General features: G+C 46.0%; 1 protein-coding gene across 3 annotated transcripts in view; it reads right to left on the minus strand.

The window, feature by feature from the left end:
- Nucleotides 1-4053: 4053 nt before the first annotated feature.
- Nucleotides 4054-17846, minus strand: part of UPB1 (beta-ureidopropionase 1) — a 29619-nt gene continuing 15826 nt past the window's right edge. For all 3 annotated transcript variants that reach the window (XM_086681973.1, XM_086681975.1, XM_086681974.1), the window contains 7 exons: nucleotides 17525-17619; nucleotides 14970-15131; nucleotides 12958-13127; nucleotides 9054-9135; nucleotides 8025-8067; nucleotides 6599-6753; nucleotides 4054-5028 (listed from right to left, as the gene is read on the minus strand). In XM_086681973.1, coding sequence (XP_086538099.1) covers nucleotides 4945-5028; nucleotides 6599-6753; nucleotides 8025-8067; nucleotides 9054-9135; nucleotides 12958-13127; nucleotides 14970-15131; nucleotides 17525-17619 — 791 coding nt within the window. In that variant the 3' untranslated portion in view covers nucleotides 4054-4944. The remainder of the gene's footprint in view (nucleotides 5029-6598; nucleotides 6754-8024; nucleotides 8068-9053; nucleotides 9136-12957; nucleotides 13128-14969; nucleotides 15132-17524; nucleotides 17620-17846) is intronic.

Here is a 17846-nt window from a genome sequence, read left to right on the forward strand (position 1 = left end):
AGGCAACTGACAGAATGGGAGAAGATATTTGCAAATGACATATTAGGTAAAGGGTTAGGGTTCAAAAATCTATAAAGAACTTATCAAACTCCACACCCAAAACACAAATAATCCAGTGAAGAAATGGGCAAAAGACATGAATAGACACTTTTCCAAAGAAGACATCCAGATGGCTAACAGACACATGAAAAAATGCTCAACGTCACTCATCATCAGGGAAATACAAATCAAAACCACAATGAGATACCACCTCACACCTGTCAGAATGGCTAACATTAACAACTCAGGCAACAACAGACGTTGGCAAGGGTGCGGAGAAAGAGGAACACTTTTGCACTGCTGGTGGGAATGCAAACAGGTGCAGCCACTCTGGAAAACAGTATGGAGGTTCCTCAAAAAATGAAAAATAGAACTACCATATGCCCCAGCAATTGCACTACTAGGTATTTATCCAAGGGATGCAGTATGCTGTTTAGAAGGGGCACATGCACCCCAATGTTTATAGCAGCACTATTGACAATAGCCAAAGTATGGAAAGAGCCCAAATGTCCATTGACTGATGAATGGATAAAGAAGAGATGGTATATATATATATATATATATATATATATATATATATATATATATACACACACACACACACACACACACACACAATGAAATAATACTTGGCAATCAAAAAGAATGAAATCTTGCCATTGGCAACAGCGTGGATGGAACTAGAGTGTATTATGCTAAGCAAAATTAGAGAAAGACAAATATCATATGACTTCACTCATATATGGAATTTAAGATACAAAACAGATGAACATAAGGGAAGGGAAGCAAAAATAATATAAAAACAGAGAGGGGACAAAACATAAAAGACTCTTAAATACAGAGAACAAACCAAGCATTGCTGGAGGGGAGGGTGGGGGGATGGGCTAAATGGGTGATGGGCATTAAGAAGGACACTTGTTGGGATGAGCACTGGCTGTTCTATATAAGGGATGAATCACTGGATTCTACTCCTGAAACCGTTATTGCACTATATGCTAACTACCTTGGATGTAAATTTAAATAAATAAATAAATAAATAAATAAATAAATAAATAAATAAATAAATATTTTTTGAATAAACATTCAAAACCCCTCCCCCCAAATAAATAAACAAATTATGCATGACTCATTAAAAAAGAAAGAAAGCTCCACAAGAATAGGTATCTTGCCCATCTTGTTCATCTTTGTCTCTGTGGGTCATATTAGTTCGTTTTACAGTGTTAGAATCTTAATAAATATTTGCCAATTGACTAGAAAAAAAACTACTCTCTCAAGCTGTGTCATTGAAGTAGCTCCTAGTGTGGAGCTAAGAGTGGGCAGAATGTACATTCTAGTGGGCAGAGGAGGGGAAGGGGCCTCTGATTGCCTGGGTCCAGTCCATGAGTCAACCAGCAGTCATATGCTCTTGATGACCTCCTCTAACAAACTGTTCATAGTACTCTCTTATAACCCTTTTTATTTCTGTACAATCAGTAGTAATGTCCCCACTTTCATTTCTGATTTTAGTAATTTGAGTCTTCTCTTTTTTTCTTAGTCAATCAAGCTAAGGCTTTGTCAGTTTTGTTGATTCTTTTCAAGAATCAACTTTTGGCTTCATTGGTAGTCTCTATTGTTTTTTCTATTCTCTATTTTATTTCTCTCTGCTCTAATCTTAAATATTCCTTCTCTATGGTTATCTTGGGTTTAGTTTGCTCTTCTTTTTCTAGTTCCTTAAGGTATAAAATTCGGTTGTTGATTTGAAATCCTCTTCTTAATTTTTATTTTATTTATTTATTTAAAAAATTTTTAAGTTTATTTATTTTGAGAGAGAGAGAGAGAGAGCAGAGAGAGGGACAGACAGAGGGAGAGAAAGAGAATCCCAAACAGGCTCCACACCATCAGCACAGAGCTCAATGCGGGCTCAAACTCACAAACTGTGAGATCATGACGTGAGCTGTAATCAAGAGTCAGACACTTAACCAACTGAACCACCCAGGTGCCCCTATTTTATTTTTTTTAAAGTAAACTCTATGCCCAATGTGGTGCTTGAACTCACAACTCTGAGATCAAGAGTCACATGCTCTACGGACTGAGCCAGACAGGCACCCCCCTTCTCTTTTAATGTAAGTGTTTACAGCTATAAATTTCCCTGTCGCCCTGCTTTCATTGCATACTATAAGTTTTGGTGTTTTGGTTTTGTTTTCATTTGTTTCAAAACATTTTCTAATTTCCTTTGTGATTTTTTTTGATCCATTGGGTATTTAAGAACATGTGGTTTAATTTTCACATATTTCTGAATTTTCCTTTTGCTACTTATTTCTAGTTTAATTCCATTGTGATTGAAAAAGATACTTCATATGATTTCAATCTTTTAAAATTTATTATGACTTGTTTTGTGGCCTAAAATGTGGTCTATCCTGGAGAATGTCTTTGCCTTTTTTCCTGTTGGACACACTGTGGCTTGGCACCACTCTCCCCTGATACTCCAGATTCTAGCAATAAAGCCATGGGCTATCAGGAATGTTGTCTGAAGAGCTAGGGAGACCCCAGAAAGCCTTAAGCCCAGTCACCTCTCATCTTAGAGGTGAGAAAACCAAGGCTCAGAGTGTCAGAAGCCTTCACCCATCCACCACAGGCCCTGTACACAGAACCACTGCAACTTCTCTCCCGTGGTATCAGCAATGATCACATAGAAACAAAAACTTCTACCCTAGGTTTCAGCCAACAAATGTTTGCTGAGTATCTAAATGTTCCAGGCATGAGTTAAACCCTTAAATGACTCCATGTGTGCAGGACCCATCTACCCTAAGGCAGGCTTGAACATTTTGATTCTAGGCAGTGAGAGGTGTGGATAATCAAATCCTTTCTGGTGTATTAGAGCCTATTTCATAAATACACCAACTTGTCATCTCAGCTGGCTTCTGTATTTGGTTGACTACACGCTCCTTTTAGAAATCACAGGCACAGCGTTTCTGGACACTGAAGGCCAGACAGAAAAGCTCACTGCATCTGCAGGGCTGGATTCTATGGAAAAGTAAGTACAAAGGGGGCTTTTATGTGAAGGGAAAAGCCTGCAGCTCAGAGAGGTTAAGGGGGTTAACACAGAGGTATGGCTGGATGGTTGCAACTGGTTTTCTCACCCCATGTGGCTGTCGAGGAGCACTCCAGCCCTGACATAGGTTGATTCATACAATTCAGCTGCTGGGCCAGGGAAGGAATGAGGCTACCTTCTCTGACTGGGCACAGTAAGGGTAGAACCAGAGGACCCCACTCCCACTTTCAACACTGTGGCTGGCTATGGAGGTTTGAGACTTCACAGGTGGGACTCTTGCTGTGTGATGCAACAAGGTCACATAGGCTCCCTGACCCATCTAGTCTTTCTCTTACCACTGTCCTGTCGCATAAAGCAGGAGAGGGGATATGGTCCTACTTTACAGATGTGGAAACCAAGGTGCAGAGAAGTGGAAATCTGCTACGTAAGTCAGGCAGTCAGTGCTCAGAGAAGCAGAATCAGCAGGGGATACAGATATATTTATATATATAGGAGATACAAATGTACATATGTATGTGTGTACATATATATATATGTATAAGCATGTGTGTATGTGTATATATATATATATATATATATATATATATATATATATATATATATAAAGATATAGAGATTTAGAGATTTAGTGCAAGGAATTGCCTTATACTTGCAATTGATGGGGGCTGGTCAGCCAAGCCTAAAATCCACAGATGGGACAGGCCACCAGGAACGGCAGACTGGGACTCTTGCGTGCAGGCTGATGTCCTGTTCTTTCTATACATCTCTATTGCTACATCATACCATGGACTAACCATTGCCCTCTTTACTACTGGAAATAGAGTCATTAGTGTCTTTAAATCAACCAAATTAGAGAAGAATTCCAGGAAACCTAGCACCAATGCAGAAAACTCGTCCTGAAGATTCTGTTCCTCTAGAACCACTTCTAGTACCAGAATCTATATCAGTAAGGGTCCAACCAAAGAAGCAGAAACAGTCGCATATATATTGAAAGAGATTTATTGCAAGGCACTGACTTAAGTGATTGTGGGGGCTGGACAGACAAGTCTGAAATCTGTAGGGCAGGCCACCAGGAAGGACAAACTGGAACTCAAACAGGCCTGGGAAGGAAGCTGCTGTCCACAGGCAGAATTTCTTTTTCACTGGGGAAGCCTCAACTCTCCTCTGAAGGCCTTTTGACTGACTGAATCAGGCCTATCAGGATTATCTAGGATAATCTCACTTGCTTAGTTAACTGGTCACAGACTTTAATGACGTCGACAAAATACCTTCACAGCAACACCCAGATTAGCGTCTGATTGAATATCTGGAGACTGCAGCCTGGCCAAGTGGACACATCTAATGACCGTCTCCCCTGCCCACAACCACCCAGTAATTCAAGGACTCTGGATCAGCCTCGGCTTTTCCCTTGGACATACACTCCCACCCTTACCCTCAGGTTGCTGACAGTCTAAACAGAGGAGGTGAGGAACCTCAGGACTGGGGCATCCCATGTGTTTAAATGCAAGTCAACCTGCACAAGCAGTGCCTGGGATTTTTTAAAATTAGGTAAAATTCATATAACACAGAATTAGCCATTTTAAAGTATACAATTCAATGGCATTTAGTACATTCATGTACATTTAGTACATTAGAGGTGTAACCATCACCTCTGTGTAGCCCCAAAACATTTCATCACCCAGGAAGGAAACCTCATATTCATTAAGCAGTCACTCTTCAATCTACCCTCCCTGCCTGGGCATTTTAAAACCAATCTGTACAGCAATGTTATCAGGGCATCATGAGGGAGAACTTGAAAGTGTAAAAGCCTGCTGTACTTGATGAGCTGCTAGGGGCAGAGGTCCCCTCCTTGGTAGGCAGGGACTGACATCCAGCTACTCTTTCACAATATTGGGGCTGTAGTTGGGTTTGATGGCTTCGGCAAGTTCCCGAGCGTACATCTCATATCTGCCCGTCATCTGAAAGCAAAACACAGGCAGAAATTCTTGTTTCATAAACGTCCCTCATTTACTCACCACCACCTCTAGCCACTAGAGGGCAGCCACGGGACAGAAATTTGTCTGGAAGGCCAGTTGAGGGGATAGTTTCAGACTATGTAACACAGAGAAACAACCCCTGTGTGACCTCTCGGCACTGATTCCGGTGCTATAGCTAAGATGACAGATGACAGAGGACTCACACGCTCCAGCCCCTCCTGCTGGAAGACCTCTGTGATCTGTCATCCGGAAGGTGTGGCCTGCCCCAAGGCAGAAGGGAAGAGGGCTGTCCTTCCGTCTTACAGAACCCCAGAAGAACAGCCCACAGCCCAGAGAGGGGAGTGACACTGCTGTCCCCAGACAGCAGTGAAGTTTGCAGGTATTTGCACCCTGGTGCACCCTCCCGGCTCTGGTCTGGGAGAGAGTGGGGGCAGGGCTAGAGAATCTACCCAGCATCTCCTCCCTCTCTCCTCCCCAAAGTCCCAGTAGGAGCTCAAGCCCATTACCATAGTTTGGGAGGGCTTTTGCGTTCAAAAAGTTCCTAATGAGAAAACATTCTGTTTATTGTGTGGAATACAGCATTAATCTGAGCTTCCCAGGAAGAGGAGAGACCTTCCCAGGAAAGAGGAGATGTTCATATGGGCCTTGTTTGTCTTGTTTGTCTGATGGGGATCTGAGACTCAGGGAACACGCCCAAGGACCCATGCTCAGGTAAATGGAGGGGAGCTGGTTCTTCCCACAGAAGCTGGGCAAAGTCATTCAGCTGTGAGGACATTCATTTGTATGTATTCATTGGCGTGGGTTCTGAGTTGATAGAATACTGTTGGACACTAATGCAGCAAACTCCATCTGCATCCAGGATGAGACAGTGTATTCCAGGGGGGTCCGGGTCCTGGGCCATGGCTGCCATGGAATGGCTCCCCATTCCAGGAAGGCGGGCACTTATGCTCCTCCCATAACCCCTGGTGTCACGCAAGTTAGGTCTCAAAGGCCACTTGAGACCTTGCAGTAAAGCCTTCTGTTTTACAAATGGGCATACTAAGGCCCAGGAGCAGAAAGGGCTTGCTTAACGTGACTGGGAAAGGTGGGGAGGAGGGGGCACACAGCTGTGATAAGATGCCATTTCTTTGCATGACCCATTTCCCTCTACCATCAAGGCCTAGACCATGGGGCCGGGCCACAGGCAGAGCCAGACACCCACATTTATCTTGTGATAAGTACAAATGCCTGGAAAGGAAAAAAAGGATTAGAGAAGCCAATCCACTCTATTCTCCGGACAAATGAAACTGAGATTAATTTGTTTGAAGGCGCCCAGATTCTAAATCAGACAAGAGGAGAATTTATTAGGGTCTGCTGCCTGAGCCTTACTTGATGCAGTGGTTCCTCCCTCACACACCAGCTCTGGGAGGAAGAAACCTGCCCCTCCACTCAGCTTGGAGTCTCATCTGGCTGTTCTGGAGAGCAAACCCAGCGGCTGTGGTTTCTAGCCCTGAGAGCAGGATGGGGGCTCAAGAAGAGAAGCAGGGCAAGATCAGGGGACTCAGGGACCCACCTTGAAGTTCCAGATGTCATTCACCTGCCGGCAGAGGTTCAGGTCAAGCTCGGCAACCAGCAGCCCGTCCCGATTGCGGGAGAGACCAGGGGTGCGGCTGCTGTCCGGGCCTGCCACGTAGCTCGAGCCATAAAAGTAGCCGAAGTCCTGGTGAGCTTTGAAGGAGCAAAAGAAAGAACCTGTGAGCTTGTGCAGGCACATGGTGGATTCTTCAGAGAGGGAGGCACATTGAGTGACATCCTAAACAAAGGGTCAGTGCCACCCTCCCCAGCATCTGCCAAATGCTGAGGCCCAAGTCCCTGAGTCCCTCCTCAGGCCTGAGGTCAAGGAAGTTTTTCCAAAAGTCACCTTCACAGCCCTCACCTCTGCCCCTGGGAACATTCTTAAAGGTCACCCTTGTAGAAGTATTAGCCCTTACTCCCAACATTAGCCACCCACAGCCCAAAGGAGTCACATGGCTCTGTAGGGCTTCCTGTGTGACCTGCTTCCTGTGGTGGCCCAACAACATGAGCTGGAAGCTCTGCCCTCACTTGCCTTGCCAGCTCTGTCTACTGTACCCACCTCCTTCCGTACCTCGGTCCCCTCACAAGTGGGCTAATAGCCACCCCACAGGCATGTAAGGAGTAGGTGGGCACAGTGCAGGGCCCAGCAGGGGCTTGGACACAGTAGATTCCCAGCAGACTTCATTTCCCTGCCTCTTCTGTGACTCTGACTGCAGAGAGCTAACTGGGATTGGAGACTCTGGAAGTCTGGGGCCTCAAATGAGGGGATCTGGAACACTTTCAGGAAGTACTTTTCTGGGAAACAGACCTGCTCCATCCCCTCTGCCTTATCAGGGGATACCCTGAGGTAGTTCCTCCTTGGTGGGCCCTTCCCTTCCACATTTCCAGCCAGAGAGGTGGGACCAGGGGGTGGGGAATCCTAGTAGAGGTGAGGTGGTACCTGCCCTCAGATCAAAACAAGCTGTGGATTCTATGAACCCAAGACAATCCATGCCAGTGTTCTGGGACAGCTGTGCAGCTTGGGGTGGGGGATGGTAGCAGATGAACAAGGACAAAGGAAGAGAGGGAAGGAGATGCGTAGGGCGGTTAAAGCACCCCCTCTTTCAGGGAGCTCACAAAGGGCTCCCCCATATCTTTTAGGCCCATTTTATACCAATCCCGGGGGAGGGGTAGAGTCCAATCCAATGCCATTCAATTCCCATCTGGGGAATGATGTGGTCACAAGCCCAGGACTGCCTATCCAAACGTAGCCATGGTCAGGCTCCCCCCACACTGTGGGCCATAAAGATGAGAGCAGTGCACACCTGCGACAACATGCCACATGTGCAGACAAGGCCTGTGGCACAGACCCTGTGGCAGACAGAGAATGGGACAGCGAGGCCCACCCCTCAATTGCAGCCACCATGGAAATTCACAGAACATACCTTTCTTCCCATCTCCAGAGGTAAACTCATTCGGGAAGTGCTCCTGTGAAATAAAACCAAGGTAAGGTAAACCTATAGGTGGCACTACCACCGCATCCACCACAAAGTCGGGCTGAGGAGGCGTTTTGTGAAGAAACAGTTAAAGCCAGAAGGAATGGCCTGTAGTCACTGGGCAATCAACAAGTGCTTATTAAACGTCCCTGCTAAGTAGCCAGCATCGGGCCAACACAGGCGGCCAGCGGGGAATTTGACAGGCAAGGTAAAAACTCAGACTTCATCTCTGGGGAGTTTATAATCTCCTGGGAGGGGGGAAAAAAAAAGATGCTTTGCAGAGTGGTTCTCAGGACTGTGGAAGGCATCTGAGGTGTATCCACCTGAGAAATAAGCCCCAGCTTGGGGTCTACGAAGGGAGTAAGGGGGTGTCCACACGTGGTTTTCAATATCTTCCCTAAAGCCTAATGGAAACTGCATATCAAGCTGTGATGGGGTAACTGAGTTTGTTCATGTTGCCAGAAACGTAGAAACCTCGGTTATCTCAGACTGAGCAGATGCTCTGATTAGATTTTGGCATCCAATTAATAAGAATAGGAAGAAGATTATTACGTAATAAACGCATTGTGTTTTTGTAGTCAGGGTCATTCAGTGCATGGGGTCAATGGGGAAAAACACGAAACTGGATACGTGGTGGGGACAGGGTGACAGCCATTCAAAACAGTTTCAGCTAAAAACCAAAACAGACAAAAACAGAAGAAGGACATAGGAATATCTTTAAAAGTAACAGACCAAGCCAGTCTACCGCCTTTCGGGACCCTAGGATTTATGGCCTTCACACAAAGGGAGCAGGGAGAAGAGGTGTGACATGTCCCCACCAGGGCCAGCAGACAGTTGCTTCCCCTTGTGGACTCTGCTGGCCGAAGAGGCTGGGTCCCCTCTCGGCAGGTAGCCTTCCTAGCAGCTTATCACTCTGTCCCCTCCCCAGCACACCTGGTTAACCAAACCTGGGAGACCAGCCAGACCTCGGGGACTTACCTGGCCCACGCGGTTGATAGCACAGGTGAAGCAGTGATTTGCAATGGCTGCGTTTCTGGCCTCAATTGGCCACAGGGACTCACTGTGAGAGAAACAAGAGGAACCATGTGGCTGACTTTCCAGCCAGACTGGGAGGGTGCTTGGTCCTGAGTGACAGCCAGGCTGTCGGCCTTCTCAGGTCCGAGGTGGGGATGGCCAGGGAGACTGTTTGTGGCTGTGGGTGACCCCAAACCCACAAGCAGGCCAGCTTGTCCCATGTTCAAGCCCAAGCAGCCTTTTGGGGAGGGGCTGCTGCAGGACAAAGTAGCCCTGAGCCTCAGTTTCCTTTTCTGAAACTTCCTTAAAGGAATATTGTAAAGACTGACCACACAGGCAAAGCTTCTAGAGGGGGCTGCGTGGCAGAAGCCCTGTGACTAGCTCTCTCTCCTTCCCTCCTCTTGGGTCGGGTGAGGAACTCACATTCTGTGCTGGGCAGAGCCTCACCTGGCAAATGTAAGAAGGGAGCTCAAGGCTCAGACTGCTGCACTAATCCCGACCCTGCTCTGTTGCCTTGCAAAGCAGTCTCTAGAGAGGGGGTACTTCAGGCCAAGCAAACAGAGTAAACCTGCAAGGAATTGGGGTAACTGGAAGGGGTAGATTCTGTAGCAGGTGTCACCTCCCCTGAGCCTGTCCACATTTCCCAGTGCCTTCCTATTTTCCTCTTCTGAACCCTGAGACTCTAAGCAGGGGATCCCTGGTTCTCTTACTGGCCCAGGAAGGAGGCACCATACAGGTACAGCTGAGCTGTGGGCCTTCTTCAGTCCAGTATTCACAAAGGTAGGACATGGTGGAAAACCTTGTCCCAATTGAAGACCCTGTCCTTCTCCAGCCCACCAATGACAATGTGCCATGGAATCCAGTGGGCCTTCTTGTCACTCTGTTGTCTGAGGAACAACATCATTAAGATTCTGGATTGACAGGTGTAATGCCCACTTAGAAACACTGAGTGACTGAGAGCAAAATGCCCTGGAATCTTCCTTCCTGTCAGCATGCACCTGGTTTAAACCAGGAGTAGGTGGAGGGAGTGGGTGCTTGTCACAAGCCTAATTCTCGGGAGGTTTCACGAGTCTGTAAAAAAAAAAAAAATCACAGGCTTGATTGAGAGGACTCATTTTGCTGCTTCCCTGCCCCCACCCCCACCCAGGTGCTAAGCCAAGCTGACAAAACTTTTAAGAAAGGATTTTTATAGAAACACACCCGTAAATGACATTTTCAGGAATTAAATAGACAGTTGCAGGGTGAGTGCCAGAAAACATCTTTCTTGCAATTCTCCTGGGAGGGTGCACTGTGTAGGACTCAAACCCACAGCTGGCAATAAAACTTTGGCTCTCAAAGCAAGCAAGGGAAAGAAGATGGAGGCTCGTGAGAACCCAGGGTATGTGGGAATCATGGAGAGCCCGATGGGTGTATGGGGACATCTGCCTTATTCCCAGTCACAGTGTGACAAAGACATGCATTGAAGAGATGGAACAGCGACTCGCCTACTGACACACATACATGGCCACATGGGTCAGGATGACCCAGGTCATCAAAAAACACTTCAAGTCTATCATGTGCTTATAACTGTGGGACCCTAAAATGAGTGAGGACACCCCACCAATCCACAGAGCGTGTGTGTATGGGAGGGGGGACATGCCAGTGAAGGAATGGATGGTTCCAGAAGCCATTGCTTGCGTGCAGCTGGTGGGGATTTGCCCAGCCCGGTGCTGAAAAAACACTCACCATCAATTCCATAAATACTCATTTATCATTTTAAGAAAATCACCCAGAATCCCACCATCCTTACAAACCATCTGTTGTAATTTTTCCACACTCCATACCCATTCTTGGCAAAAGAGGTTTACAGAGTTCTGACCATAGCCTGAAAACATCTTTGCTCACAGGCTTTTGTCATGATGTTGCATTATCTTCATAATGACTTTTTAGTGACTGTGCAATAACAAGGAAGAGATGGGCCGAAAGGTACCTAAGTCTGACATTTCTCTCACCTCTGGCTTCAGCCTTTTCCTCCTCCTTTAGATACTCTGTCAGGTAAAGTTCTAGGCGTATTATCTGGTCAAGGGTGTGAACATTTTAGGAGCTCATGAAACATACCGCTTTCCAAAGGACGTGTTACCGTTTTAACTGTCAGCCTCACCATACCCTTGAAAGGCATGAGTTGGATGACTGTTGGTTGAGGAAGGAAAATCAATAATTTTTAATAAGTCTAATAGACTGCTGGAGACATAAATAGTTATGTGCATATTACATTGGGGTGCTTCTGTTTGCTTAATTGGGGATAATAAAAGCTCAACAGAGTAAGGTCAGGGAGCTGGCCATCCGAGTCTGAGGCCACAGCTTTGCTTGCCCTGGCCCAAGAGCCGGTATAGGCACTGATGCTCAGCGAATTGGCTTCAGGTTCCTCAAGGGACCCTTGCAGGTAGATGATGCTTGCTGAATGTCTTACACATGGCCAACAGGAGGGGGCTGCTCCAGGGGGGTGGCCCAGAGGTTCTGCCCAGGTCTGGATGCTGGATGACCAGTAGTTTACCCTATGTCACAACTGCCTTGGACTCTGTCATAGTAACTAAGCTGCCATGAGGCCCCAGGGAGATTCTTCAGGGGATGTCCAAAATTTTTCTCTTCTGACCAACAGCACCCCTCCTGGACACAGAGAGAAACTTCAGGTGCATGGATGGGGCAGTTGACTTGAGGGAGCCAGCTAGGTTTGTGCTCTGCCTCACTGAGGGGGCTGCTGTGGAAACTGGAATGCTATAAGGATGTCGCTCTTGAGAAGAGAGCACCATGCTCAAAAGAAAAGGTAAAGTAAATATCACATTCTGACCTTCAGAAGAAATTTGACTAAAATTTAGTCAAGAGAGAAGAGTGACAGGGATAGGCCATCAGGGAACTCAAAGCTGCCCACCAGAACTGCCCCAACCACTCCCCATGGGTCCCCCAGGGGCCCACTGCTAGGGCACTGGCAACCAGTACAACACAGAGTGAAGGCCAGCACCTCCTGCTCCAGAAATCCTGCTTTGGAGGAAGTGAGTTGGGAAGAAAGATAACTGCACATAAATTCCTAGAGTTCTGGTACTTGTTAATGATGCAAAACTAGAAACCACCAAAATACTCAGCCGTTGCGGAAGAGACAAGCAGAGGAAGTGCAGTCATGCCGGGTCATCTTAGCTTGCCTGCCATTATTAAGTGAGCCCCAGGGGTCTTGCACAGGAACCCAAGGGCTGCCGGGGCCCACCGCACAGCCTTGATCAGAATAGATTTATCTGTTTCAGGATTAGGCTGACACCTAAACACGTGTTAGGTGTTACAAGAAAAACCCTTTGCTGGTTAAAACCAAGTTTCAGAGTCACTTAACTGATCTCTTAAGGACCCTCACAGCTTTTAGTCTCTCATTTGCTCCTTCTCTCATCCAGATGTCTGACTTCCATGTGCTGGATGTTGCAGATAAGACTCTTAGATATCCTCAGTCCCCCTAGCAGGGGCCATGACAGGGAAGGGAGCTTATGCTGGCCAGGCACCTACTATGCTCTGGGTACTTTAGAAGAGGAGCTTTTTGGAATCCTGACAATTATAGGATGGAGGGGAATTATTACCATCTCAGTGTTCAGAATAATAGCAGAGAATAGTATTTTACAGCAAAGCAGCTCTTTAGGGGGAATTTTAATTGACGTTGAGTAATTTTTTTCCCACAGAAAAGTTGGGTAAATACACAACACACAATCCCATACTCAGATTTGTAAGACAACCTGGTGGCTGCAGCTGCGCACGACAGTTTACTAAACCCATCTCGGAACCCTGCAGCCTGGCGGTGGGTCTAAGATCACTAGGTCCCAAGAACCCTCCCAGATCCTGCAAGCTGAGAGACCTGAGTGCTCCGATGGTGGCTGAGGGGTTGAAGATGATCTCAGCCCCGTTGATGCTGTACATGAGCCAGTTGAGAGGGTGGTGCCGCCCATAGCAAATGTTCACCGCAATCCTCCCGAACTGAGTCTGGAACACGGGGTGTCCGAGGTTTCCCTCCATGTAGTAAGTTGACTGAAAAACAAGGGCCATATGTGAAAACCTCTGGGCTGTGCGATTTCTCTTTCCTTAGACTTGACGGAAAAAATAAAATATTCCAGTTCTCTAAAAGTAACAGTCTTGGCTGTGACTCATGTCTGACTTTAGCTCAGGTCATGATTTCATGGTCCGTGGGTTTGAGCCCCGTGTCAGGTTCTGTGCTGATAGCTCAGAGCCTGGAGCCTGCTTCAGATTCTGTGTCTTCCTCTTTCTCTGCCCCTCCCCTGCTCACACACACACTCTCTCTCTCAAAAATTAATAAACATTAAAAAAATGTTTTTTAATCGAAGAGGGGCTCCTGGGTGGCTCAGTTGGTTAAGCAGCTGACTCTCTCTGCCCCTCCCTTGCTCATAATCTGTCTCTCTCTCTCTGTCTCTCAAAAAATGAATAAATGTTTAAAAAAAAATTTTTTTTTTAAATTGAAGAAACCAGACACAATAACTACAAGCCAACAACTGGGAAATCACCGTGGCTTAAGCATTTACCCACAATTTCTTTTGTGGCATGTCAGAAAAATCCCCAAAGCAACTTCCCACAGTATTTTAAGGATAAACTTTAGTTAGGTTTCAATCGTGGTACAACTAAAGGCTAAAGTTTGGTCGATGTTAACATGAGTTAGTCAATGTCTTCACCAGCCACATGTTCCTATAAAGAATGTCAGAGCAGAAGGGACTGGAAGCTCATCCAGAGCAACCGTCACCTGCTAGGGGAAAACCACCATGGCCTCAGGGGGCATGTGACTTGCCCAGCTGGCCTCTCTGCCCCCTTGGGGTGCCGGCCCTGGGACATTTTCATGGATGGCACTGAGTGGGGGCTAGAGGACTAGTCAGGGTCCCAAACAGATATGATTCCAGAACATTTTGCCTCCTCCCATTAATCTCAAAATTTGTCAGGGTCAGGCAGCAACCAGGATGTGCACATGTGGTGGACACTGGAGTAGATCCTGGTGTGTTGAGACAAGCCCTTCACTATCTGCTGGGAGCTAAAGATTAATCCCAGGGTAAACAGGTGATGAGCACGTCTTCCCACCCGCACCTCCAGCTGTTACCGAGATACACTCGGTTTTTCTTTCCCCCTAGGAAATGTCATCTCCCTCTATAGATCCTTCTTTGTCCTCCTGACCAGTCTGAGTGTGGCTGGAATTCCCGTAATCAGGGAGGGCAGCAAAGGACTGGGGAGATTGCATTCTGAACAACTGTATTCATCGCAGATCAAGTTCAGGTTTCATATCTTAGGTATTAGCTGGAGTTTACTTCCCTCCTTCAAACGTCCACCCCTCTTCATCTAATCCACCCGTGAATTGGCATTAACTCATCAAAATAGCTCCCCTGATTTATACCTTGATCATGGGCACAAAGCTCTACCTAATACCCCTGTGCACAGACACGCACGTTAACCTACTGCCATCCCACACATTGACATGGCTAATACCTCATGTGACTTACAGACAAGGACCCCCTACCTCCCAAGCAAGGGCTAGCCTATGATAGGTAAGGAGCTCAGAGCCTGAAAGGGGCTGAGGAATCATTTCACATTTGTGCATGACTTATTTTTGTTTTAATCAATATATTACTTACCTCAAAGACAAATTTCAGAAAGCCACATCAGGTTATATTAGAAAAAGAAATACCCCTCTGTGCTTGGTGTTTGGGACTCACCCAGGACTCCCACCAGAATCCTATCGTCCATGTGATGCAGGACAATGGCGGCACACCCCAGAGCACTGCAGCCACACAGTGTTCCAGCACTGTGTGACATGACATGATCCAACACAGAGTTTTGCTCACAGAAAGATCCACAAAGGCTGAGCTGGCTCACCTCATTGAAGTCACCCACTCTCGGGATGTGGTTTTTCCTGGTCTTTCCCAGGACAGCTCCAGAATTGGAGATCACCACAGCTGTGTTCCACAAAATGTCCCCATGCTCTCTGTCTCGTTCCAGGATGGGGGATACCACCACCATGTCATGCTTCTTTGCCAGCTGGAAGAATGATGAATATAGCAGAGTCCTACTTTTAAATCAACTGTCATAGTTGTTTTTATTGAAGAATTAAATGATCCTACTAAATAATTAGACTTGGTTCAGAGCTATCTATCATTTTTATTTGTTCTTTGGAAGAATGTCAGTGTTGTCCTGATGCCCAAGCTTATTAGCTAAATAAGAATAATCATCGTCCTTGTGCACTGTTGGTGGAAATGTAAAATGATGCAGCAGCTGTGGAAACTAGTATGGCAATTTCTCAAAAAATTAAAAATAGAACTACTATATGATCTAGAGGTCCCACTTCTGATTACGTATCTGAAAAAATGGAAAGTAGGGTCTTGAAGAGATATTTGCGCACCAATGGTTATAGCAGTACTATTCATAAGAGCCAAAAAGTGGAAGCAACCCAAGACTCCACTGATGGATGAATGGATAAATAAAATGTGGTATATCTGGGGTGTCTGGCTGGCTCAGTAGAGCATGTGACTCTTGATCTCGGGGTTGTGAGTTCAAGCCCCACGTTGGGTAGACATTACTCAAAAATAAAATCTTTCTAAAAATGTGCTATGTCCATAGGGTGGAATATTATTCAGCCTTCAAAAGGAAGGAAATCCTATCATCACATGAATGACATTGATGTCATCCTTGACACGGATGAGCCTTCAAGACATTATGCTACGTGAAATAAGCCAGTCACAAAAAGACAAATTCTGAACGAGTCCACTTCCATGAGGTATCTAAAGTAGTCAAATTCATAGAAACGGCAAGTAGAATGTTGGTTTCCAGGAGCTGGGAGTGAATGAAGAGTTGTTTGATGGGTACAGAGTTTCAGACTTATGAGATGAAAAAGTTCTGGAAATCTGTTTCACATTACATACAATGTGAATGTATTTACCACCACTGAACTATACTTAAAAATGGCTAAGATAGTATATTTTATGTGTTGTTTACCACAATAAAAAAAAAAGAATATTCATCATACTTCTCATCTATAACCAACCAAGTCAAACCAAACCAAACTCTTTGATACTGAATTCCTTTTGTCTCAAGTAAGAACATCAGGACCTGGTGACAATTATGACGAGCAGCCCCAGGCGGTCATTTGTCCTCAACTCTAACCAGCCTGTCACTATCTCTGGCTTTAATGACAGAAAGAGGAAAGGCACAGTGGGCAGAGGTGCTGCTCTGAGCTACGGAAGGGCGTCTGTGGGTCTTGGGCCCCTCTTGCAGACAGGTGTCCCTGGCACCAGCTCTCATCCCCACTCCCCCTTTCCTCTTCCTCTGGCCCTGGTTCAAGCGTGTCATCTACAGTCACCACTTAACCAGTCCCCTCCTCTTTCATCCATAGCACAGAATCAACAACCTGGTGGATGACAGATTTTTTCCAGTAGCGTGAAAATACTGATGTTTGGAATTGCAACCCAATTTTGATAGAATCACTTATGATTACAGTGCTGCTCAAAAAATCCCCTATATGTGTGTATATATATATATATATATATATATATATATATACACACACACACACACATACATATATAAAATCTGAATGGGACATGGAGAAGTGAAAAAACTGCTTTGTTCAAGGTGAGAATAAGGATGCCATCATTCGTAACCTGTTTGGTGTTAGGGGTTGTGTGTGTGTGTGTGTGTGTGTGTGTGTGTGTGTGTGTGTGTGATAACTGTTTTATTAGGATAGTATTCACATGGTATAAAATTAGTCCTTTTAAAGTATGCTGTTGGGTGGTTTTCGGTACATCCACGGAGTTGTGCAACCATCACCACAATCTAATTTTAGAACATTTTCATCACCCCCAAATGAAAACCCCATTAGTAGTCACTACCCATCCCCTCTCCCCGCCCAGCCCCTGGCAACCACTAATGTGCTTTCTGCCCCTATTCATTTGCCTATTCTGGACATTTCATATCACTGGGGTCATACAACATTATAAGGTTTTAATAAAGACAAATGAAGACCAATCTCTGTACTGATGAGACAGGCCATACAGAGAAGCTTCCATAATGCAGGCAAATAGCATGGTCAGTAGCAGAGGTTGGGACAAGGACTTGACCTCATCTCTGGTCCCCGAGGGCCACCTCTGCCACTTGCTGTCTATAGAACCCATCGTGAGAAGTCACCCCTCCCTGGGCTGTGGCTCCTTCACCTAAAAAAAAGCCATTAAGGGCCCTTCTGGCTCTGAAATTCTATGATTTTAAGTGAAAATATACTAACAAAAGGGCAGCAAATAGTCTTATCTAATCTTATCTGGCAAAACAAGCACCAAATGGTGTGTTTTCCATGGTAAAGGGCCACACCCAGCAGCTGTGGTTGTGCTCTGTGACCTGCACGTGTTTGGCAGCTGCTGTCAGAGGAGCAGTTAATGTCCTACCTTCTGACAGAATCTGGTGGTGGGTCCATCCTCTGCTGACTCAGCAAATTCCGTCCAAGGGAGCTTCTCTCTCGTACAGAAAGCAAAGGGCATAGCTGTGAAGAGGACAAAGTCAGAATCATACCCAAAGCTCATGGCCTTTGACGGGGAGCTCCTCGAGACCAGCAGCTGAGGCTCTCCACAAGATAACAAGGCTCAGTTGTCTCAGCCTGGGTTCTGAATCCTGTCCCTGAATATGGGCTCCAGGCAGACCCTGACCCTTCTAGGTTTCATAACAACACAAAGGGCTGGGCTATATTTTCTTTATGACAGTCTTAAAAAC

Source organism: Puma concolor, chromosome D3 (genome assembly GCF_028749965.1).
Source record: "Puma concolor isolate L17-30 chromosome D3, mPumCon1.1.hap2, whole genome shotgun sequence".
NCBI classification, from domain to species: domain Eukaryota; kingdom Metazoa; phylum Chordata; class Mammalia; order Carnivora; family Felidae; genus Puma; species Puma concolor.